Here is a 23,369-nt window from a genome sequence, read left to right as displayed (position 1 = left end):
AGCTGGGACTGGGCGGCAGCCCTGACAGTAAGACCCGTCTCTCAAGCTTCTGACACCTGATACCTCGCAGCGGAGACAGAAGCAGCTGGAGGAGGGGATCGGTGTGTGGGAGCAAGCTCACGACGGTTGGCAAAGATGACGGAAGCAGAGAAAGTTTCAGCGCTGCAACAGGCAGTTACCCAATTGAATGCGGAGGTACTGGCATCCAAGAAAAGGGAGGAGGATGCGGCAGCCGCCTACCGAGATCTCCACGCCAGGTTTGAAGCATGGGTTAAGCATGGGCAGCCAGGACCCAGACCGGAGGGGGTTGGGTTGGCACGGAGAGCAGGAGGGCTGGTGGCTCACTTCGATGGGAATTTACAACAGTACCCCAACTTTCGAGCAGATGTGATGTGCGCACTGCAACTGCTGGCAAAAGACTTTAGAGATGAGCAAGAGAAAGTGGGGTTTATACTGTCCCATTTGCATGGGGATGCGAAAGCGTGGCTGCGCAATTTGTGGAGGGATAAAGATCCGGCGCTTCAGAGTGCAGATGCCTTTATCAAAGCGATGGATGCATGTTTTTTGTCTACCATTGATGTGGATCTTGCCCGACGGGAGATTCATGGACTGAAACAAGGGAGGGCGAGCGTCCGGCAGTACCACGCCCGCTTTTTTGCGCTGGTCAGTGCATTGGAATGGGACCGGGACTCGCCCCCAGTCAGGGACCTGTTCTGGGAGGGTCTCAGCTCTGCTGTGAAGGATGAAATTGCGAGGGGGGAGAGGCCCCGAAGCACGCAGGAGGTGGTCCAAAGGGCGCTGACTGTGGGGGTGAGGCTGGAAGAACGTCCATGGTGCAGAGATGAAGGACGTGGAGGGCGCGAAGCAGCGAGAAGTTTCTCTTTCGTTCCAAGGGAAGCAGCGCGTGCGCAATCCACACCTCCGCCAGGAGGGGGAGTGGAACCTATGGAAGTGGGAGGCGCCAGGGCTCAGTCAGCTAGCAGAGCCTCTGCACCGACAGCAGTCAAGACTAAACCTCCTAGAGGGACCAGGAAGTGTTACATATGCGAGAGCCCTCAACACTTGGCGAAAGAGTGTCCCCAGAGGAGCTCCAAGCACACTGCAGCCTCCGCAACGGTGAAAGTGGCCACGCAATGCAGCGAAGCTCAGCAGGGAAACGACGATGTCTGGCTGGAGACAGAGGCACTGGGGCCCAGCCAGACGCATCAGTGAAGCAGTCCCCAGCGATATTGCAACCCACGGACCCCCTCCCACCCAAACCAGTAGTGCAACTCACAGCGTCTCTCCAGCTACCCAATGGAGTCACCATCGAAGTGCCGCTTTCTGTGGATTCTGGAAGCAATGCAGATTTTATAGCACAGGATTTTGTGGAGCAGCACGCTATAAAGCTGCTGCCTGCCACTCTGCCCCTGCAAGTCGTCACAGTGGATGGCAGAGAGTTGCTAGGGGGGCAGGTGGTGAAGCAGACGCCACCAATGGTGATGCAACTTGGTAACCACAGGGAAGTCATCAGTTTTAATGTCACCCGACTGTCGGACACGCCCATTGTGTTGGGCATGAGTTGGCTGGACAGGCACAGTCCAACGCTGGCTTGGTACCAGAGACAGCTGATCTTCGGCTCCTCTTACTGCGCAGAACACTGCATCCTGCCCAGGCAGGAGGGGGAGGAGGAGGACTCACAACTGCAGTTGGGAACGTTGCAAGCAGTTCCCCACAAATACGCGGACTTTCTGGAGGTCTTCTGCGAGAAAGAGGCAGACAAGCTACCACCGCACAGGCAATATGACTGCAAGATTGACCTCCTGCCAGGGGCGACGCTGCCGAAGGGGAAGCTATATTCCATGTCTGAGGACGAACTACAGGAACTCAAACAGTTCATCGATCACAATTTGCAGCGCGGTTTCATCCGGGAGTCCAGCGCAGTAGGGGGCAGTCCTGTTTTCTTTGTGAAGAAAAAGGACACGCCCCAAAAAAGATTGGTCGTGGATTACCGCCTCTTAAACAGAATGACCAAGCCCTCCGATTTCCCTATGCCCAGGATTGACGACCTGCTGGCGACGGTGCGCAAGGGACGCGTGTTCACCAAGTTGGACCTGCGAGGAGCGTACAATCTCATCCGCATGAGGGAGGGCGATGAGTGGAAGACAGCCATGTTCACGCCTCTGGGCACCTACGAATACAGAGTGATGCCGTTTGGTTTGCAAAACGGTTCTCACTGTTTTCAAGCTTTTATGCATCACGTGTTGGCGGGACTCCTCTACAAGAAGTGCGTCTGCTTTCTGGATGACATCCTGATATTCTCTGACTCGCAGCAAGCACACGACCAGGACGTTCGGGAGGTGCTGAAGAGGCTGCAGCAGCATAGACTGTACGCCAAACTGGAGAAGTGCCAGTTCGACACGACGGAGGTGGATTTCTTGGGTTACAAGCTGTCGGACAAGGGGCTAGCCATGGACAGCGCCAAGGTTCGTGCGGTGTTGGATTGGAAGAGCCCGCGCAACCGGAAAGAGGTCCAGAGGTTTGTCGGATTCGCCAATTTCTATCGCAAGTTTATCAAGGGGTTCGCGATGCAGACGGCAGCTATTACGGACACGCTAAGCTCCAAGAAAAAGAAATTCATCTGGACGGAGCAGGCGGAGCGGTCCTTTCAGACACTCAAGCGTCTCTTCGCGTCGGAAGAGCAACTGCTGCATATCGACCCCAGCAGACCGCTGAGGGTGGAGACAGACGCGTCCGATAGAGCAGTGGGAGCGGTACTGCTGCAGAAGGACCTGCAGGGGGTCTGGAGGCCGGGGGCGTTCTACTCCAGGAAGCTCAGCAAGTCGGAACAGAACTACACCATCTGGGATAGGGAGCTGCTTGCCATTCATGCAGCTTTCAAGGCGTGGAGGCACTTCCTGATCGGCGCCAAGCACACGGTGCAGGTCTGCACGGACCACAAGAATCTGGAGCACTGGCGCACGGCTCGGTTCCTGAACCAGAGGCAGATCCGTTGGGCGGAGTTCTTTGCTGACTTCAATTTCCGAATTGAGTACGTCCCGGGCGACACCAACATCATGGCGGATGCCCTGTCCCGAAAACCGCAGTACCTCGAAGAGGCGACGCCAGCGGCGGCCATGCACATCTTCGCGCCAACAGCGTGGGCGTGCGCTTCAGCCACAGTAGACCTGGATGCGGTGCGACGGGCGTTGACGGACGACTCATTCGCGCAGGCGAAGATGGCAGAGGTGCACAAGGGCACGGCGAAGGGCGACGAGTTCCAGATACGAGACGGCTTGCTCTTACGTAAAGGGGCCGTCTACGTGCCGGGAGACGAACTTCGCGCCCGGGTACTGCAGCAGCTGCACGACGCACCCACGGCCGGGCACTTTGGCACAGAAAAAACGGTGGAATTGGTCGCAAGAGACTTTTGGTGGCCCAGACTGAGGGGGGAAGTCGCGGACTACGTCGCGAGGTGCGACACCTGCCAGAGGGCCAAGCCGGTGCACAAACCACCGGCGGGACTGCTGGAACCGCTGCAAACGCCGTTTGAACCATGGGAGAGAGTGGCCCTGGACTTTGTCACGGATCTCCCCAGCTCGAGAGGCAAGACAGCTGTACTAGTGGTGGTGGACTTGTTCACCAAGATGGCACATTTCATACCGTGTGCGAAGGTGGCCACGGCAGAACAAACAGCCAAATTGTTCATAGATCACGTGTTCAAAGTGCACGGGCTGCCGCGGTCTATACTGTCCGACCGCGGACGCCAGTTCATCTCGAATTTCTGGCAAAAGCTGATGGGCTTCCTGAACGTCAAGATCAACCTGACATCGGCAAGGCACCCGCAGACCAACGGGCAAGCGGAGAGGGTCAATGCCATCATGCAGCAGTACCTGAGATGCTATGCCAATCAACAGCCTGCGACGTGGGTGGATTACCTGCCGCTCGCCGAATTCGCCTACAACAACACGAAACACGTATCCACAGGGGTGACGCCGTTCTTCGCCAACAATGGGAGGAATCCCAGAACCTTCCCGGGACTGGACAGAGTGGGGGAAGGGGAACCACAGACGGCGGACGCTTTCGCATCTGAGTTGCAAGAGGTCCACGATCAACTCAGACGGCAGCTGGAGCTGGCGAAGCACGCATACAAGGTCCAAGCTGACAAGCACAGGCGAGTTGGCGAGGAGATCCGAGTGGGAGACTGGGTCTGGTTGGCAGCCCACGCGGTGCCGACCCGATCGTTAGCCAAGAGGAAGCTAGGGCACAAGCAACTCGGTCCATACCGAGTCGAAGCGCAGATCAACCCGGTGGCTTTCCGGCTGGTGCTACCAGAGGGTTCCAGGATGCATCCGGTGTTCCACAGGTCGGTGCTCACTCCCTACAGGGCACCGCACAGGTTCCAGGAACCAGGAACGGCACCGAGTCAGTCTCCGGAGCGGACGGAGGTGGGAAGATTGCCACAGCAGGACCCCATCAACGAAGTCACGGAGATTTTGGACTCCAGATGGGGGGAAGACGGAGTAGAATATCTACTAGCAAGGGAGGGCACCCGGGCCAGTACTAATAGCTGGGTGCCGGACTACGCCTTGGAGGAACCCCTGCTCAAGGATGAGTTTCATGCCCTTTTCCCACACAGACCTATGCCAGCGGGCTTCTTCGACGACTGGTTGTTCACGCCCACGCTTTCCTCCAGCACGTTCCATGGCTTCGACTCGGAAGGGGAACCCGCACCGCGCACACGTTCCCCAGAGGGGTCACCGGAGGGTTCGGCGTCCGACAACTCGTATTGGTGGGACGATCGGCCAGAGGAGCAGTGGCGCCGGAAGTGGCAGGAGACACCAGGTCCAGCGACAGACGCAGAGACGGACATGGACGTTTGCGGGGAGGACCTTGGTTTCGAGCACGGCGGCACCGAAATGGAGGCGGAGGAGACCACCGTTGACGAACGCGGGGAGGAAGACGCGGAGGTCTTCAGTTGGCGGCCAGCAACGGGGAGCGAACTGTATCCGACATTCACTCCCGTGATGACGGAGCACCCACCAACCACCCTTGAAAGCGGGGAGGGGGGAAGGGGGGGCTTCGAGGGGGGGATGGATGTCAGGGGTTCAGGAGCAGAGACGCAGAGAAGGGAGGAGACAGAGAGCGAGGGGGAGGAATACGAAGGAAGGATGAGTGGGGATGACGACCCGAGATCACCGAGCCTGTCTAGCGAGTCCGAGGATTCCCAGAAGGGAGCGCCAGCAGCCAGAGCAAGGGGGGAGAGCAGGGGGACACCCCAGGAAGAAGGGTCCAGAGAGGGATCAGAAAGCAGCAGTTGGAGATCGGGACCCACGTTCCCAGCCGGGAGCAGCGGGGAGAAAGGGGACCAGATATCGGGCTCCGGAGACTTTCAGAAGGAGGGAGGGCATGAGTCAGGAGTAGTCACGCCCACCTCGGGGAGCGAGGAAACGATCAAGAGGAAAGTGGAGAGTTGGGCGCGCGCGCCAAGTTCAAATGTAACGGAAGCTGGCGCAGTCAGCAGCCCAGAGAGTGAACCGGGTCCCAAAGCCCGCCGCAAGGAGGCGGAAGGGTCAGGGGGGTCCGCGTCAGAAGAGAGTAGGAAGGGAGAGACCCAGGGGGGCAGGAGGACCCAGAGACGGAAGGAAAGGCGCAGGAGGTGGAGCAAGGCTAGGATATTAAGCTGGTGCGCTAGAGGCGGAGACTCAGACGGGTCTTCGTCGTTCTGACCTAGAAGAAGTAGGGCTGCACGTTGCAGTTTGGAAATGGAACCTGTAATCCAATAAAGACTCTTTGAAACTGAACGCTGGCTGACTTGGTCCTATGTGAGCTGGGACTGGGCGGCAGCCCTGACACTATGAAAAGCTCTTAATGGAAAATCCCTTTGGCGACAGATCACTGCTCTACAGCACCACCTGGTGCCAAGTCAAAATAAAAAAGTTCCTTCCAGTAGCACCTTAAAGACCAACTAAGTTAGTTCTTGGTATGAGCTTTCGTGTGCATGCACACTTCTTCAGATACACTGGAGAAAGTGTTGCATAGTTTTCTTGCATATTCAGTGGGATACGTGGATTGTAGAGGGTTCTTAATTCTAAGACCCTTGGGTATAATGTCCAGGTTCTTGCATTTATCTGAAGAAGTGTGCATGCACACGAAAGCTCATACCAAGAACTAACTTAGTTGGTCTTTAAGGTGCTACTGGAAGGAACTTTTTTATTTTGACTATGGCAGACCAACACGGCTACCTATCTGTAACTGGTGCCAAGTGTTTATAATGCAGTTATAATGATGTAATTGACGAGTGTAGCTGAGTCCTCTCTCACACACACATACAGGGCAAACATCACACACAACCCGTCACTCTTCAAATGGCCAATATGATGACCCCAGAGGTAGCAGTTTGCATCCCTACCTGGGCACTGGGCTTGTAGGGCATACAGGGTGTTTAAACCTCTCCAGCCATCCCAATTCCATGTCAGTCTGTTGTTGTCACCACCATTGCCAAAATCAGTGGGGACTTGGAGGTGGGGCTGTTGGGGAATATAAAAATGCATTTGATTTCCTGTTTGCAGCTTCATGACCCTCCTATAAATTTTCCTCCTCTCTTTCTTTTCTTGCAGATGTCCGAAGAGGTAATAATCCAAGTGGTTTGTACTGTCTTGAAGGGGTCTCTCTCTCTCTCTTTGCATAATTGCTTCACCCAGAAGTTAAGGAACGGGCTAAGATAGGAAAGCTACAACCCATTTGGAAATGATTTTTGAAAGGGAGGTTGACGCAGTGGAAGTGCGCCAGCAGGAGTGCTGGGTTGACTCCATCAGCATGTTTGCACTGTGCTGACCTCTCTACTGCCTGGGTAAGCAACAGTGACCCACTTGCTGGGAAGGGAGAAGTGTGGTTCTGACCCAGCAGCGGTGCTTTTTTCTGGAGGGGGGGGAATGCAGGGGTATGCATACCCCTAAACATTTTGTGAATCTGAGTTTGGCCTCATTGAGGAGCAGTACAGTGGTGCCTCGCAAGACGAAAAGAATCCGTTCTGTGATTCTCTTCGTCTAGCGGTTTTTTCGTCTTGCGAAGCAAGCCCATTGAAGGATTAGCGGATTAGCGCTATTAGCGGCTTTTAGCGGCTTATCTGCTGATCGGATCAGCTGATAAGCGGCTTAGCGGCTTAGAAAAGGGGGGGGGAAGGGAAAAAAACCAGCAGGAACTCGCAAGACATTATCGTCTTGTGAAGCAAGCCCATAGGAGATTCGTTTTGCAAAGCACCTCCAAAACGGAAAATTCTTTCGTCTAGCGAGTTTTCCGTCTTGCGAGGCATTCGTCTTGCGGGGCACCACTGTATTTCAATATGAGTAGGAAAATGAGAGTACCCCTAAACATTGTTTTTAGGGGGAAAAGCAGTGGCCAGTCTTATAAGCCACTTCTGTTCATGTACTTCCTCAGTGTTATGTGGAACAAAAATGAAGTCTGCCAAGCTGCTACAGCAGGCCGGGTGAGGGGCATTCATGAGGGACTGAATAATAATAATAATAATAATAATAATAATAATTTTATTTATTGAATTTATATACCCCCCTACACCCGGACATCTCAGGGCCGTTCACAGAATAAAATCAAGTTATAAAACCACAAAATACATAATAAAAATAAAAATGACAACCCAATAACCCCACCCAAAAAACCCACATTTTAAAAGGGCAAAGGATGTAAATCAAATCAACCAAAGGCCTGGTTGAAAAGGAATGTTTTTGCCTAACACCTAAAGGTGTATAATGAAGATGCCAGGTGAACTTCCCTGGGGAGAGAATCCCACAGACGGGGAGCCACTGCAGAGAAGGCCCCGTTCTCGTGTTGCCATCCTCTGGACCTCTCAAGGAGGAGGCACACGAAGGAGGACCTCAGAAGATGATCTCTGAGTCCAAGTAGGTTCATTTGAATGGGAGGCTCCGGAGACTTTCCCCCCACAACAGCCTGTTCAGAACAGTGACAGTGTACTCTAGAAATGGCCTGGGAAACTGCTGCTCCTCCCGGGGAGAAAAGCCTTGTTGACTTTCTTCCTCCAGTATCTACAGCTGAAGAGCACAGCTCAAAGAAAACAGCTGCTCCCCAAACTCAAACAAGTTTGGCCGACTGCCTACGGGTATTTAAGAGACATCACCGAATATATACGGTTGCCCCCCGGAGATTACCTGATCATCACCAGCCTTCAAAACCCTCTGGCTGAGGCTGAATTCACCATCCGCGTCTTCACGGAGAAGAAACATCGCTTCCGGTGAGTTCTGATGCCCCAGAGGGTCTAAGCCTCAAGGCTTCTGTGCCAGCCTTGTACCTTCTGCCTGTTCCCACTGGTTTTTTTAAGAACTTGATTTTTATGTTTAAAAGTCAGCCTCAGTCAGTACTGCATTTTTCGCTCCATAAGGCGCACCTGACCATAAGGCGCACCTAGTTTTTAGAGGGGGAAATCAAGGGGGGGGGATCCAGGTCTCCCCCCCCCCAGCCCCAAAGAGCAAAGAAGCCAAGACAGCGAGCGGGATCCATCCCACTCGCTGTCTTGGCTTCCTCTTTAGCCGCGCGCAACCTCTCCAGCCGGGAGAGGCTATGCGCGGCTAAAGAAGCCATAGCCATGTGCAGCCTCTCCTGGCCGGAGGGGCTGCACACGGCTATGGCAATACCCCCACCTCCCGCAAAAGCCCACATGAGCCGCGCACCCTTTAAGGAGTGTGCGGCTCCTGCGGGCTTTTCTACGAGGAGGGAGAAGGGACTGACTGGCCGCGTCAGTCCCTTCTCTCTCCTGTGGAAAAGCCCGCAAGAGCCGTGCAGAGCTTGCGTGCGGCTCTTGGGGGCTTTTCCTGCCTGTCTCCCCCCCTGCATTCACTCCATAATACGCACACACATTTCCCTTACTTTTTAGGAGGGAAAAAGTGTGTCTTATGGAGCGAAAAATACAGTAACTATGGGTGGTATTCAGTTCTAGAGTAGACCCATCAGCATTCCTAGACATGACTAACTTTGGGTTCATCCACATTTCTGCTTTGCCCCAATCTATTATTGTAGATTTTTCGGGGGGGGGACGACAACCCCTAAACCCTGCTAATTAATAAATGGTAGGATTTTGATTATTTGGGATGTGAATGGAGAAATACAAGAAGTGGAGGATTGGGGGCGATGCCTGTACCTGCACATTTAGGCACTCCTAGATGATGTTATGTTGCCTTCTAGGGAAATTGGCGAAGAAGTCAGCGCAGATGATAAAGCACTACAGGTAACAGCTTATTCTCTATGGCAGTGCTTGAGGAAGATCGGGTGAATTTGTTTGTTGGCCTGGGTTCGGCACCCTCAGAATTTCAGCTTTCTTAAAACATGAGGCCAGATTCTAGCTCTCAAACCACAGACACCGCTGCAGTGCCTGATAAAATACAGTGGTACCTCAGGTACATACGCTTCAGGTTACAGACGCTTCAGGTTACAGACTCCGCTAACCCAGAAATAGTGCTTCAGGTTAAGAACTTTGCTTCAGGATAAGAACAGAAATCGGGCTCCGGCGGCGCAGCAGCAGCAGCAGGAGGCCCCATTAGCTAAAGTGGTGCTTCAAGTTAAGAACAGTTTCAGGTTAAGAACGGACCTCCAGAACGAATTAAGTACTTAACCCGAGGTACCACTGTATTGCAAACCAGAAGGCAGTTGAGCAGGTGCAAAATGGTTAGGGGCACGAAATTCCAGCGCCTGGTGTTGCCTCAGTACGGTTGTGCGCTTCAGTCGCTGGGCTCCGTTAAAAGCAGCTTTTCCATGCAAACCAGGAAGTGACCTCTCCAGACAACAGAACGGCTCTTCTCTTCTTATATCTGTGACTGTGATCTTCTGCGTGAAGCAAATGCTGTTAGGCCAGGCATGTCCAAAATTGTTTCCGCGGGCCTAATGCGGTCCGCCAGTCAATTTAATCTTACCCCTGGATTAAACTTCAATCCTAAAAAAAGCTCAACAAACTTTGAGCCCAACAACCTCAACAACCTTGGTCGGCCCTCATGCATGTTCACTTCCTCAAATCTGGCCTTCTTTGAAAAAAGTTTGGGCTCCCCTTCATTAGGCAGTTGAATGTGCATGCGTACTCTGTCCATTTCCCTCCATCTCACTCCCTCCACACAGCCCCGGGGGCTGGCAACCCATGCTATGCCACTGCCCATTTGTGCCCTGAGTCAGTCAGTTTGGTTCTCCTTCCCCCAGACTTTTAAAAAACTGTGAATGTGTTGTTCTGAGAGCCGGTCACTCAGTACTGTGCACAGCCAACTTATCCCCTGGCTTGATTTGCTTTTGATGTGTGGATATTTGTCCTGAAATCGGTGACTGTGGACCCGACAGCAAGCTTGCCCCTCAAAGAATGTACATCTCTCTCTTCTTGCTTTCCAGATAATGATATCGCCCAGGATTGAACTCGACCAGATGCTTGAGAAAACTTTCCTGGAGTGGGCAGGCCAGGTAAGGGAGTGTAAGAACATTGGTCAGCACAGCCCTTACCTGCTTGTCTTGTTTTGCAATTGGTTGATTGTCTGGCTTATTTAAATAAATTTAAATATTAAATTTTAAAAATTAAATTTAAATATTGCAAACTACTCACCATCAGTGAAGGGTCCCTTTTTAGAATCACTGAGAAAGGTGAGAGACTACAACAAGGGATGTCAGAGAATTCCAGTGAATGCAGAAATGGAAGCAGAAATTGCTGATTCACACATATTTACCCCGTGTTTAGAAGGGAAATCGATCCAGTGAATAAATCAGTATTTGCTGTTGTAGATTTCAGTCTGCAAATGATACCTAATTGAGCACACACATGGTCTGTTTGCATTGTGTTGTGAATGAGCAGAATAGCGTAATGACGACATAATTCATGTAATTAATTGCCGCATTTTTCGCTCTATAGGATGCACTGGACCATAGGACACACCTTGTTTTAGAGGGGGAGAGCAAGGGGGGGGAAATCTCTCCCTCTCTGCTCAGCGCCCCTTCAGCGAAGCGGCAGGAGAAACGGAGCCCCTTCCATTTTTCCTCCCGCTTGGCTGAAGGGGCGCTGCGCACCTCTCCCTCTCTGCTGAAGCCACGAGTCTTGCTCTCCTGGCTTCAGCGAAAGGAACCTGAAGCCTTTGGAGTGCAGCGGGAACTCGCGCTGCGCTCCGAAGGCTTCAGGCGGCTACCCCTGAAGCCTGGAGAGTGAGAGGGGTTGGTGCGCACGACCCCCTCGCTCTCCAGGCTTCAGCGAAAGCAACGTGAAGCCTCCGGAGCACGGAGGGAGCGCTTCCTCTGTGCTTCGGAGGCTTCGTGTTGCTATCGCTGAAGCCAAGGAGCCTGCATTCGCTCCATAGGATGCACACACATTTCCCCTTAATTTTTGGAGGGGGAAAAATGTGTCCTATAGAGCGAAAAATACGGTACATAAGCTACGTAATTTTGCCACAGCAGAAAGCAGGATGAACATTGTAGTTTTGGGCAGAGAATGAACTGCAGTGGGAAGGAAACAGTGCTGAATGCAACAAATACATGGCAGTGGCAGAAGGAAACATGGCAGACAACCGTGGTACCCTGGTTGATGTCCTGAGTAGGAGAGAAAGAGCCAGAGGCCCTGGGAATAGAAGTGGAGGAGGAACTGAGGGTGCTTGGCAGGCCCACAGTGGCCCCCACAGCCCACCACAAATAAGGGTTTAGACTGGGGTAGGGGTAGAGGATAAATTCAATTTAGTTTGCATTTCATGAAAAACTATATATTTCTCAATTCTCACACACCAGTATGCAAACCGAAACACAGCTACCCTTTGAAACTCTCACAAATTTTGCAACACTGTTCTCCAACCAAACAGTAATTATTAAAATGTATATATTGGAGAAAGTGCACATTTAATGTATAGATCAGTGAAAAGAACGTACAAAATTGCATTATATTAGGGGAAATGGTTTGCAAAAATGTGCATGTTAGTCAAAAACTGCATACAGCGATTAGGATAAATTTACACTGAAATGCTGACAAATTTTTATGAGGATTTAAAGTACGTTTCCGAGCACAATTCAAAGTGTTGATGCTGACCTTTAAAGCCCTAAACAGCCTCGGTCCAGTATACCTGAAGGAGCGTCTCCACCTCCATCGTTCTGCCCAGACACTGAGGTCCAGCGTTGAGGGCCTTCTGGCAGTTCCCTCATGGCGAGAAGTGAGGTTACAGGAAGCCAGACAGAGGGCTTTCTTGGTGGTGGCACCCGCCCTGTGGAACACCCTCCCACCAGATCTCAAAGAGAAAAATAACTACCAAACTTTTAGAAGACATCTGAAGGCAGCCCTGTTTAGGGAAGCTTTTAATGTTTAATAGGTTATTGTATTTTAGTGTTCTGTTGGAAGCCACCCAGAGTGGCTGGGGAAACCCAGCCAGATGGGTGGGGTATAAATATTATTATTATTATTATTATTATTATTATTATTATTATTATTATTATTATTGGAAACCCCTCAAATTGCCATAGAAATGGGGTGGGGTGGGGTTTGATTTAAGATCAGAAAAGTGAGAAGCTTAGAGAACCAAAATTGGCAGATTCCATCATTCCTGATCACTGGTCATGTTAGCTGAAGTTGACGGGAGCTGGAGTTCTCCAATATCTGGAGGGCCAGAGGTTCCCAGCTCCTGCTTTTCACAGAGCATTAGCCCTGAGCCTGACTGGCAAGGAGAAGAAGGTGGGGCCCATTACATTATGTGACTTTTCTTGGATTTTTATTTGGCTGATTCAGGACCTGCAAATGGGCGCTGCTGAACTCCGGGGCATTCTGAATCAGATCATGAAGACCACTTGTGAGTATCCAACACGGTTGCCTCCCCCGTCGGCTACATTCTTCCACCTCTTCCCTTTCTTCTAGTTCGTTCCCATCTTCTCTTTCCTAGAATTTAAAATCTGGAAAGAATATGGAACTTATTTCCCTCCCTCCCACCTACGCTTCCGGGTGGCTCCGGGTGCTGGCAGCCCATGCTATACCACTGTTCCAGACTGTCCACTTTTCTGTGAATGGGATTCAGCTGCATGCAAGCAAATTTGGGTTTGGCAACTGAAGTGGATTTGCCACTTTTGTGCAACTTCCCAAACAAACATTTTTAGCAGTAAGGAAAGTGATGGGAAAGTGGCACTGGAAAAGGTGGTAACCTTTCTTGGCCTGCTCAGCCATTTTCTTGGTTCTGCTTTAGCCTTTTGCCCCTCTCCTCTCCAGGAATTACTTTAAACCCCTCCCTATCCAAATAGTCCAAATCAAATTCCCTATCCAAATCAAATTCAAAATCGATGCTTTTGAATTATGGTGCTGGAGGAGACTCTTGAGAGTCCCATGGAGTGCAAGAAGATCAAACCTCTCCATTCTGAAGGAAATCAGCCCTGAGTGCTCACTGGAAGGACAGATCCTGAAGCTGAGGCTCCAGTACTTTGGCCACCTCCTGAGAAGAGAAGACTCCCTGGAAAAGACCCTGATGTTGGGAAAGATGGAGGGCACAAGGAGAAGGGGATGACAGAGGACGAGATGGTTGGACAGTGTTCTTGAAGCTACCAGCATGAGTTTGACCAAACTGCGGGAGGCAGTGGAAGACAGGAGTGCCTGGCGTGCTCTGGTCCAGGGGGTCACGAAGAGGCGGATACGACTAAATGACTAAACAACAACAATCCAAATAGTGTTGCCTTAATTGAGTGGCAGTCAGGAGCAAGAGTACAATGAGGAGGGACAGAGCATTTAACCCTTTCTTAGCAGTGCAAATCATGCCCACTCCCAGAATCCCACTGGGGAAAGGAGGACCGTCCACTTGGCTGCAGGGGCTCCAAAGTCAGGGAGCAGAGTTGCTATTCCACTTCCACCTTAAAGCAGATTGGTAGTAATTGGGTGTTGCTAAATTGTCCCCAGGGGGACGCGGGTGGCGCTGTGGGTTAAACCACAGAGCCTAGGACTTGCCGATCAGAAGGTCGGCGGTTCAAAACCCTGCGACGGGGTGAGCTCCCGTTGCTTGGTCCCAGCTCCTGCCGACCTAGCAGTTTGAAAGCACGTCAAAGTGCAAGTAGATAAATAGGTACCGCTCTGGCGGGAAGGTAAATGGCGTTTCCGTGCGCTGCTCTGGTTTGCCAGAAGCGGCTTAGTCCTGCTGGCCACATGACCCAGAAGCTGTACGCCAACTCCCTCGGCCAATAAAGCGAGATGAGCGCCGCAACCCCAGAGTCGGCTGCGACTGGACCTAATGGTCAGGGGTCCCTTTACCTTTACTAAATTGTTCCTATCTGGGAGCACCTAATGTCCGAATCCATTCCTCTGCCCTTGTTCCTGCATCAACACTGAGGTCCAGCTCCGAGGGCTTTCTGGCGGTTCCCTCACTGCGAGAAGCCACGTTACAGGGAACCAGGCAGAGGGCCTTCTCGGTGGTGGCTCCCACCCTGTGGAACGCCCTCCCATCAGATGTCAAGGAGATAAACAACCAACAGACTTTTAGAAGACATCTGAAGGCAGCCCTGTTGTTAATGTTTGATATTTTATTGTGTTTTTAATATTCTGTTGGGAGTTGCCCAGAGTAGCTATTATTATTATTATTATTATTATTATTATTATTATTATTAATTATCAACTGCAGTAATTATGTGTCCATCCTCACACCACTTTCTTTTCCAGGGTATCCGCTGAAAACTGATGGCTTTTCCATGGAACAGTGTGAAAAAATCACCCAGCATTTCAGTGTATCCTTCTCTAGGGAAGTAGATGGGGCCAGGTATCAAGGGAAAGGAGTCCGGATCCAACCCCTAGCACAAGAAAACAGTGGTCCATTGAATGAAAGAGAACCCCAAATTCTCATTTTCTCTTCCATGTAGGGATGGCATGAGCCTCCCACATGGGGAGGATGTGTGTGTCTCCGACGGGTCAGGCTACATTCCAGCCGTGCAAAAGCCGGAGGTCTCTATGCTCTGCCTAAAACATGCACTAGCTGCATCCAAAGCAACATGGTTTCTCATGCACAGTGAGGGGGGGGGGCATGGTGCAGGGAGAATCTCTAGGGCTGGAAGTCCCCCATCCCTGCAATATCCCATCTGCTTTTCCTTAACTCTGTAACAGGGCAGCAAGACAGGCAAGCTGACACTGAGGGAGGTTAAGCAGTTCTGGACTAAGATAACGGAATGGGAGGTGAGGGTATGGACCAGATCAGCTGGACAAAAGCCCACCTCTGAAGAGGTTCCCCTATCCTTGGCCACCTCTGTCAGGGTTGATGGGTTCTGGTGTCAATGCAGGCAGAAGATGTTGATCTGTTGAGTGGACAATCAGGAATCGGTCTTCTTGTATTTTTATCAGTCCTGGCCAATCTAAACTGCCCCTGGGAAGAGGGATCGACTGTTAAACCACTCTGGAAATTGCAGCTCTGTGAGGGGAAGAAGGGGGATCTCCTAACCGTTCCCGGCATTCCCCGTTCCTGGGATACTTTGGGAGGAGCTATGGCTGTTTATGGGATGCGGGTGGCATTGTGGATTAAACCACAGAGCCTAGGGCTTGTCGATCAGAAGGTCGGCGGTTCGAATCCGCGTGACGGGGTGAGCTCCCATTGCTCGGTCCCTGCTCTTGCCCACCTAGCAGTTCGAAAGCACGTCAAAGTGCAAGTAGATAAATAGGTACCACTCCGGCGGGAAGGTAAACAGCGTTTCCATGCACTGCTCTGGTTTGCCAGAAGTGGCTTAGTCATGCTGGCCACATGACCTGGAAGCTGTATACGCCGGCTCCCTTGGCCAGTAAAGCGAGATGAGCGCCACAACACCAGAGTCGGCCACGACTGGACCTAACGGTCAGGGGCCCCTTTACCTTTAACCTTTAAGGCTGTTTATAGGGATGTGGTACTGCTTTCAATGTATAGCACAGAGGGGGCCTGACTCTCTTGAGCTCAGTATTTAATAGCAAGATGCTATCCAGCGCCGAGGGCTTTCTGGTGGTTCCCTCACTGCGAGAAGCGAGGTTACAGGGAACCAGGCAGAGGGCCTTCTTGGTAGTGGTACCTGCCCTGTGGAACGCCCTCCCAGCAGAGATAAAGAGATAAACAACTACCTGACATTTAGAAAACATCTGAAGGCAGCCCTGTTTAGGGAAGTTTGTAATGTGTGACATTTTAATGTATTTTTAATCTTTTTTGGAAGCCGCCTAGAGTGGCCTGGAAACCCAGGCAGATGGGCGGGGCACAAATAATAAATTATTATTGTTATTATTACCTCTCCCGATTCCACTCCACAGAGTATATTCATCGGTTATGACATGGACAGGTCTGGCACCATGAACACCCACGAAATGCAGCTGGCACTGGACACAGCAGGTGAAAAGGAGTAGGAAATAATGCACAGGGGATATTGCTCTTTGTTATGAAGCTGGATTTGTGAAAATCCTCTTTGTGGAATTCACAGGGATCCTTTAAAAGTCATTTGGTGTTAGAAAAGGATCTCCACTTCAAGGCAATTCCAAATCTCTCCCCCCTCACCCCCCCCAATGCAGAGGTAGCCATGAGTACTAAGAAACCGGCTTGTTGGATCCACGCACCCACACTTCTAAATCCCTAACTAGAATGGAACTTAGTGGTTCAAATGTGCGAAATTCAGACGGGCTGCAAGGAATGGACAGAGTGAGATTCTGTTTATGATCCTCCTGTGAAGTATAATCTGGATGGGAGTAACTTTGCAAAAAGGGACGCGGGTGGCGCTGTGTGTTAAACCACAGAGCCTAGGACTTGCTGATCAGAAGGTCAGCGGTTCGAATCCCCGTGACGGGGTGAGCTCCCATTGCTCGGTCCCAGCTCCTGCCCACCTAGCAATTCGAAAGAACAAAGTGCAAGTAGATAAACAGGTACCGCTCCGGTGGGAAGGTAAACGGCATTTCCGTGCGCTGCTCTGGTTCGCCAGAAGCGGCTTAGTCATGCTGGCCACATGACCCGGAAGCTGTACGCCGGCTCCCTCGGCCAATAAAGCGAGATGAGCAACCCCAGAGTCGGTCATGACTGGACCTAGTGGTCAGGGGTCCCTTTACCTTTACCTTTAAGCTTACAAAACGAGGGTTACAGGCAGTTTGAGATTCCGTGCCTTTACAGAATGGTGGCATTTGCTTGCAAATTCCAGAGAATCTTTGGTGTCATTCACAAACAAACAATGGGTTTCTAGTTCCCGTGGCTGCAGAGATGAGTTGCTTGTGGGCAATTCCTGCAGGATTTCAAGAGGTTTGGGGTAGCTGAGTAAGATTTTGAGGGGGTAGCCCAGAGGTGGGCTGTCCAGATGTTGCTGGACTGCAACTCCCATCATCCCTGCTAGATGGAGCTGATGGGAGTTGTTATTGGAGGCTAACAATATCTGGAGACTTCCTATTGGAAGTGTAATAAATGACACAAAGCCAAATGCTAATTTGCTTACTTTCCATATTGTTCTCCTCATTTGTGGAATTTTACTCAGGGTTCCACTTAAACACAAAGACAAGAGAGGCTCTCGCGGAAAGATATGGCAACTCCTGGCTTCAGATGGACTTTGACAACTTTGTGTCTCTCATGGTGCACCTGGAAAGCGTTTTCCGTAAGAGACAACTTCCTCATTTTATTATTGTTATTGTTCAGTCATGCTTGCATCATTCCCTTCCTCCAAGAAGCTAAGGGGGATAAGTGCTTTGCTGAAACTGAAATTAATGCAGAGAAGTTTCTGGTTCAGCAACTATTCAAAACGTGTTTTTGCCATAGAATTGTCTATTCAGAGTGGGACACATTCATCTGAGAAAAAAGGCAGAAAAAATGTAACAACAACAACAACAACAAGTTCAAACATAAGATGAAGTGAGCTGTAGTCCGTAAAAGCTTATGTCATACTGAAAGTGCTAGTCTTTAAGGGGACATGATACTTTTTAATGTTTTTTTATTATAATATTTTTTTTTAATTCTTCACCTCGCCTAATATTTTATTTAATTTTTTTTAATAAATATTTTATTGGGTTTTCAAATATAAAACATATAACACATATTAAACATACATATACATCTACATTATACATCGAGTAAAGAAAGTAAAAAAGAAAAGAAAACAAAACTTTCATAACTTTTTTGTATAACTTATTGGACTTCCTCGCATCTCCCTTACCCTGCGTTCTCAACAATAAAAATTTTCAGCAAGTTGTTACCTTGGGTCATACCTTATTTGTACTTCTCAAATGTTACATTTCTTATCTTAAAATAATTATTGTCAGTTAATTATGTCTTACCTTTACTTTAAGTTTACTGGAACCATACTTTTCTAAATCGTGCAATTTCTTAAGATTCATACAACTTTAACTGTTTTTGTAAGTAGTCTTTGAACTTTTTCCAGTCCTCTTCCGTTGTTTCTTCTCCCAAATCTCGGATTCTGCCAGTCATTTCCGCCAGTTCCATGTAGTCCATGTTTTTTTATTATAATAGACTAGCATGGATAACCCTCTGGAAAATATTTACTATGAATTTTGTGATACACTGCTGATATTTAAATACAAACTTTTAAGCAGTGTTGATTAATGCAGAAATGGCAAACAACGCACTTGTGTATGAACGCACCTGAAATTGTGACGGCTTGGAAATTGAGAAATACATCCACACATCTCTAATCTGACTATGTTTTTGTTTATGTTCACCAGGGCAATGCAAAAGCTGGGATGCTGATGACAAGGGACAGATTTGCATGGCAGAGCAAAAGGTGAGGAAAAGGCAGTTGTCTCTAGACTGTCTCACATTCACCCTGCAGACATCACCCCCACATCTCCCCCAGCATAGATTACTAAACTCCACTACACTTTTTGGGGTGGGGGATGGGAGGGCGGTTGTATGCATGCCTTTTTCCACGCTGGGAAGGTGGTGAATTTGAGATCATCACCATCAATTCCTCCAGTAGCAAAATCAAGTGTCAATAGAAATGCAGCCACAACAGGGCAAGGGAGGCACCAGCATGTTCAGAAGGGAGAAGGCGCCGTTAACAACAACAACAATTCATTAATTATACCCCACCCATTTAGCTGGGTTTCCCCACCCACTCTGGGCGGCTTCCAACAAAATACTAAAACACAGTAGTCCGTCAAACATTAAAAGCTTCCCTAAACAGGGCTGCCTTCAGATGTCTTCTAAAAGACTAGAAGTTGTTGTTCTCTTTGACATCTGGTGGGAGGGAGTTCCACAGGGCGGGCGCCACTACCGAGAAGGCCCTCTGCCTGGTTCCCTGTAACTTGGCTTCTCGCAATGAGGGAACCACCAGAAGGCCCTCAGCACTAGACCTCAGCGTCCGGGCAGAACGATGGGGGTGGAGACGCTCCTTCAGGTATACTGGACCGAGGCCGTTTGTGGCTTTAAAGGACAGCTCGGAAACGTGCTCAGAAATCAATGTAGGCCTTTCAAGACTGGTGTTATGTGGTGTCGCCTGCCACTCCCAGTCACCAGTCTAGCTGCTGCATTCTGGATTAGTTGTAGTTTCCGGGTCACCTTCAATGGTAGCCCCACGTAGAGCGCATTGCAGTAGTCCAAGCGAGAGATAACCAGAGCATGCACCACTCTAGCGAGACAGTCTGTGGCCACATAGGATCTCAGCCTGCGTACCAGATGTAGCTGGTGGACAGCTGCCCTGGACACAGAATTGACCTGCACCTCCATGGACAGCTGCGAGTCCCAGAAATGACTCCCAGGCTGCGCACCTGGTCCTTCAGGGGCACAGTTACCCCACAGTTACCCCATTCAGGACCAGGGAATCCTCCACAGCTGCCCGCCTCCTGTCCCCCAAGAACAGTACTTCTGTCTTGTCAGGATTCAACCTCAATCTGTTAGCCGCCATCCATCCTCCAACCGCCTCCAGACACTCACACAGAACCTTCACCGCCTTCACTGGTTCAGATTTGAAAGAGAGGTAGAGCTGGGTGTCATCCACATATTGATGGACACCCAGTCCAACCGCCCTGATGATCTCTCCCAGCGGCTTCATATAGATGTCAAAAAGCATGGGGGAGGGGACAGAACCCTGAAGCACCCCACAAGTGAGAGCCCAGGGGTCTGAACACTCATCCCCCACCACCACCTTCTGAACACGGCCCAGGAGGAAGGAGCGGAACCACTGTATAACAGTGCCCCCAGCTCCCAGCCCCTCTAGAGTTGCAGAAGAAGAAAGCAAAGTCTAATCGAGCTAATGTGGTGTAGGGGTTCAAGGGCTGAAAACAGAGGGTAGAATAATAATAATAATAATAATAATAATAATAATAATTATTATTATTATTATTATTATTATTATTATTATTATTTATTATTTGTACCCCGCCCATCTGGCTGGGTTTCCCCAGCCACTCTGGGCGGCTTCCATAGAAACAAAAAAACACACTAAAATATCATACATTAAAAACTTCCCTGAACAGGGCTGCCTTCAGATGTCTTCTGAATGTCAGGTAGTTGTTTATCGTTTTGACATCTGATGGGAGGGCGTTCCACAGGGCGGGCGCCACTACCGAAAAGGCCCTCTGCCTGGTTCCCTGTAGCTTTGCTTCTCGCAATGAGGGAACCGCCAGAAGGCCCTCGGCGCTGGACCTCAGCGTCCGGGCAGAACGATGGGGGTGGAGATGCTCCTTCAGAAAAGGATGTTAGACTGCTCAAGCCACTAACAGGTTGCAGTATTTTGGAGGATTATGGTTAGGGGAAGCATCTCCTGTCACTAAACCCTCCAGTCCAGTATGTTAGGAGTTTTTAAGGCAGGATTTGGCTCACCAGAGGCTCTCCAGAAGTTGTTAAACTCTAACTCCCATCATAGCCACTGGTCAGGGGTGATGAGATTTTGTCAGGGACTGTGCTGAGGAGGAATGGTGGGATTCTGAATCTTCCCAGGGGCAGGAGGACAGTATAGATTTGGAACGGTGGTTTGCAGAGGGATGTAGTTCAGAAGGCAGAAGCTGGGAATAACTGGGTGGTGAACAGCTAGGAGAAGAACAACTGGGGGGGGGGGAGAGTTAACAGACTCAATATCGCTGGAAAGCATCCATCCAATCAGCCCAAGGTCAAGGAGAGCAGATAAGGTGGCAGCACAGAAAGCACAGTGGTTGCGAAATCAGGTTGCAAGACACGGAAGTGACGTGGGTGACTAGGGGGGACGTGGGTGGAACCCTTAACTGGGAGCACCTCCATTCCTAGCAATGGATTCTTTGTTCTCTTGCTGTGATCGTTAAAAACCATAAATGGTAAGAGACTCCTTTCGCTTTGTTCTGCTTATATATACTGCCAAAGGAGGGGAAGGGAGCCAAGTCCATGGAACCTGACAGATTTGTAGTCCAAAAGCATCTGTGGGGCTACAGGTTCCCTATCGCTGCCATAGAGTATCATGGCCAATGACAGCTCAAAATGAGTACAGGCTGTGTAGGAATAAATATTTCCCCCTCTCTTATCTATGAAGATAATCTCTCCCAAGCAGGTCAAGTAACAAGAAGAGCCCAGAGCAACGTGCGGCGAGACAGTAGTGTTCACATGAGCTTTTGATGCAGCTCTTGATGCTACCCAGCTTTTAAATTAGCCCTGTGGCTTGTCTAAGCCCTCTGTCCTCCTTATAACACCTGCAACTGTCTACTATATTGTAGCCCAAACCAAGTGGGGAATTAAAGCTCACCTGATTTCATTTCTGCCTTTCAGTGGATGGATCTTGTCATGTCCACCTGATTCAGCCATCTCCCACTCTCCATCCGTGGATGATCACAATCCATTATGCCCAGAGGCATCCAAAGACACTTCGACATTCACTGAACGTTTCAAGTTCCGCAATCAGAATAAATCAAGCACTGCAGTGAAATACTTAGCCATTTTAATTTTATAATGGATGTAATTAAAATGCAACTTTCGGTCTCCACCTTGTTTATAGCTGAAAAGAATACCATTTTAATTTGCATATAAGTATCAAATGAGCAGGAGGCGGTTAATCCCAGGGTTTTGGGCTCGAGCCCCATGTTGTGCTAAAGATTCCTGCCTTGCAGGGGGTTGGAGTAGATGACCTTTGTGGTCCCTTCCAACTGTACAATTCTATGAAATGTACATTCTTATAACAACTGCTACACACAATAAGGTACAAAATTAATTTATATTATCATATTTTGGTTTTGATTTGTGATGAAGTTCAGAGATTTACCTGTTTTATTGTAACATGTTTACTGATGCTCATTGCTGGAATAATTTTATCTAAGCTGCTTTTCTTATCTGCCTCGAAAGCTGTATACAACTAAGGTTAAAATTTAAAGTACGGTAGTTTAAATTTTAGTTTAAAGTTTCAAAAGTTTAAAGTTAAGTAGAAATTAGGAACATTTTCTGCTTACTATATATATATATATATATATCTACGTCAGTCAAAGGAAGTCCAAAAATATGCAGGAAACTCCACAAAGAGTTTGCAACATTTGCTTGGCAAGGGTTAGAGTAGAATCATAGAATCATAGAATCATAGAGTTGGAAGAGACCACAAGGGCCATCGAGTCCAACCCCCTGCCAAGCAGGAAACACCATCAGAGCACTCCTGACATATGGTTGTCAAGCCTCTGCTTAAAGACCTCCAAAGAAGGAGACTCCACCACACTCCTTGGCAGCAAATTCCACTGTAATGTCAGGTTGTCTCTGCTGATACAATTAAGCTACTGTCAGGTTGAAACACTGACTCCAAAAGTCAACACCTAACTTGTAAAGCTTTAACGAGGTAAATGGTTTTTTCATTGACGAACTATAAATTCAAAATATACCAGGCAATTACAGGTCTACACAGTAAAATCTACTTAATAAACGTTGTGTAAGCCAAATGTAATTTACTGGTATCCCCTTCATGTATTTTTTTTAAGCCTTTGAGAGATTTCTTGAGTATAGTATTGTGACTAATACAGCTGACTCACAAACTTTTCTTTCAAAATCTTCTTGCCTATGAATACTCATCATCCCTGGCAATGGGCAGCTGGAGGTGAGTACTGGGTGCGATGCAAGTCTCACTCTCAATTAAAGAAAGACAGCAATAAGACCCAACAGCCCTGGTCACAATACTCAGTGGTAACTGAGCATGTACCCATAATTCAAGATCCCTTGATTCCTCACCATCTTCTACAGCCACACACAGAGTTCCTTGGTAGACAAGATAATGTTTCTTCATACATAATGGCTTTCAAGGCTAGAAGATGCACTGGTGCCCCTCCCCCACTTGAATGGTCTTAAAAGGGCTAGATGAATTCGGGGGGGGGGGGGAATAAGACTATCTACAGCTATTAGCCAAGGATTGATGGAGACACTAGGCCTCTGAATCCTGTTTCTGGGAATCACAAGCAAGAAGAGAACTATGCCATTCAGGTCTTGCTTGTGGGCTTCCCTTATAAGCACGTGGTTGGCCACTGT

General features: G+C 49.4%; 1 protein-coding gene across 1 annotated transcript in view; it reads left to right on the top strand.

Annotated features, from left to right (window-relative positions):
- Positions 1 to 22,791, top strand: part of CAPN12 (calpain 12) — a 40,196-nt gene extending 17,405 nt beyond the window's left edge. The window contains exons 11-21 of the mRNA XM_083515864.1: positions 6,600 to 6,611; positions 8,040 to 8,248; positions 9,196 to 9,238; positions 10,381 to 10,449; positions 12,737 to 12,797; positions 14,639 to 14,703; positions 15,077 to 15,145; positions 16,235 to 16,313; positions 17,434 to 17,550; positions 18,632 to 18,690; positions 21,642 to 22,791. Coding sequence (XP_083371990.1) covers positions 6,600 to 6,611; positions 8,040 to 8,248; positions 9,196 to 9,238; positions 10,381 to 10,449; positions 12,737 to 12,797; positions 14,639 to 14,703; positions 15,077 to 15,145; positions 16,235 to 16,313; positions 17,434 to 17,550; positions 18,632 to 18,690; positions 21,642 to 21,668 — 810 coding nt within the window. The 3' untranslated portion in view covers positions 21,669 to 22,791. The remainder of the gene's footprint in view (positions 1 to 6,599; positions 6,612 to 8,039; positions 8,249 to 9,195; positions 9,239 to 10,380; positions 10,450 to 12,736; positions 12,798 to 14,638; positions 14,704 to 15,076; positions 15,146 to 16,234; positions 16,314 to 17,433; positions 17,551 to 18,631; positions 18,691 to 21,641) is intronic.
- The last annotated feature ends 578 nt before the right edge of the window (positions 22,792 to 23,369 follow it).

The sequence above is a fragment of the Podarcis liolepis genome, assembly GCF_965112155.1.
Source record: "Podarcis liolepis genome assembly, chromosome: 7".
Classification (NCBI taxonomy): Eukaryota; Metazoa; Chordata; class Lepidosauria; order Squamata; family Lacertidae; genus Podarcis; species Podarcis liolepis.
This window is presented reverse-complemented; position numbering and strand designations above follow the sequence as displayed.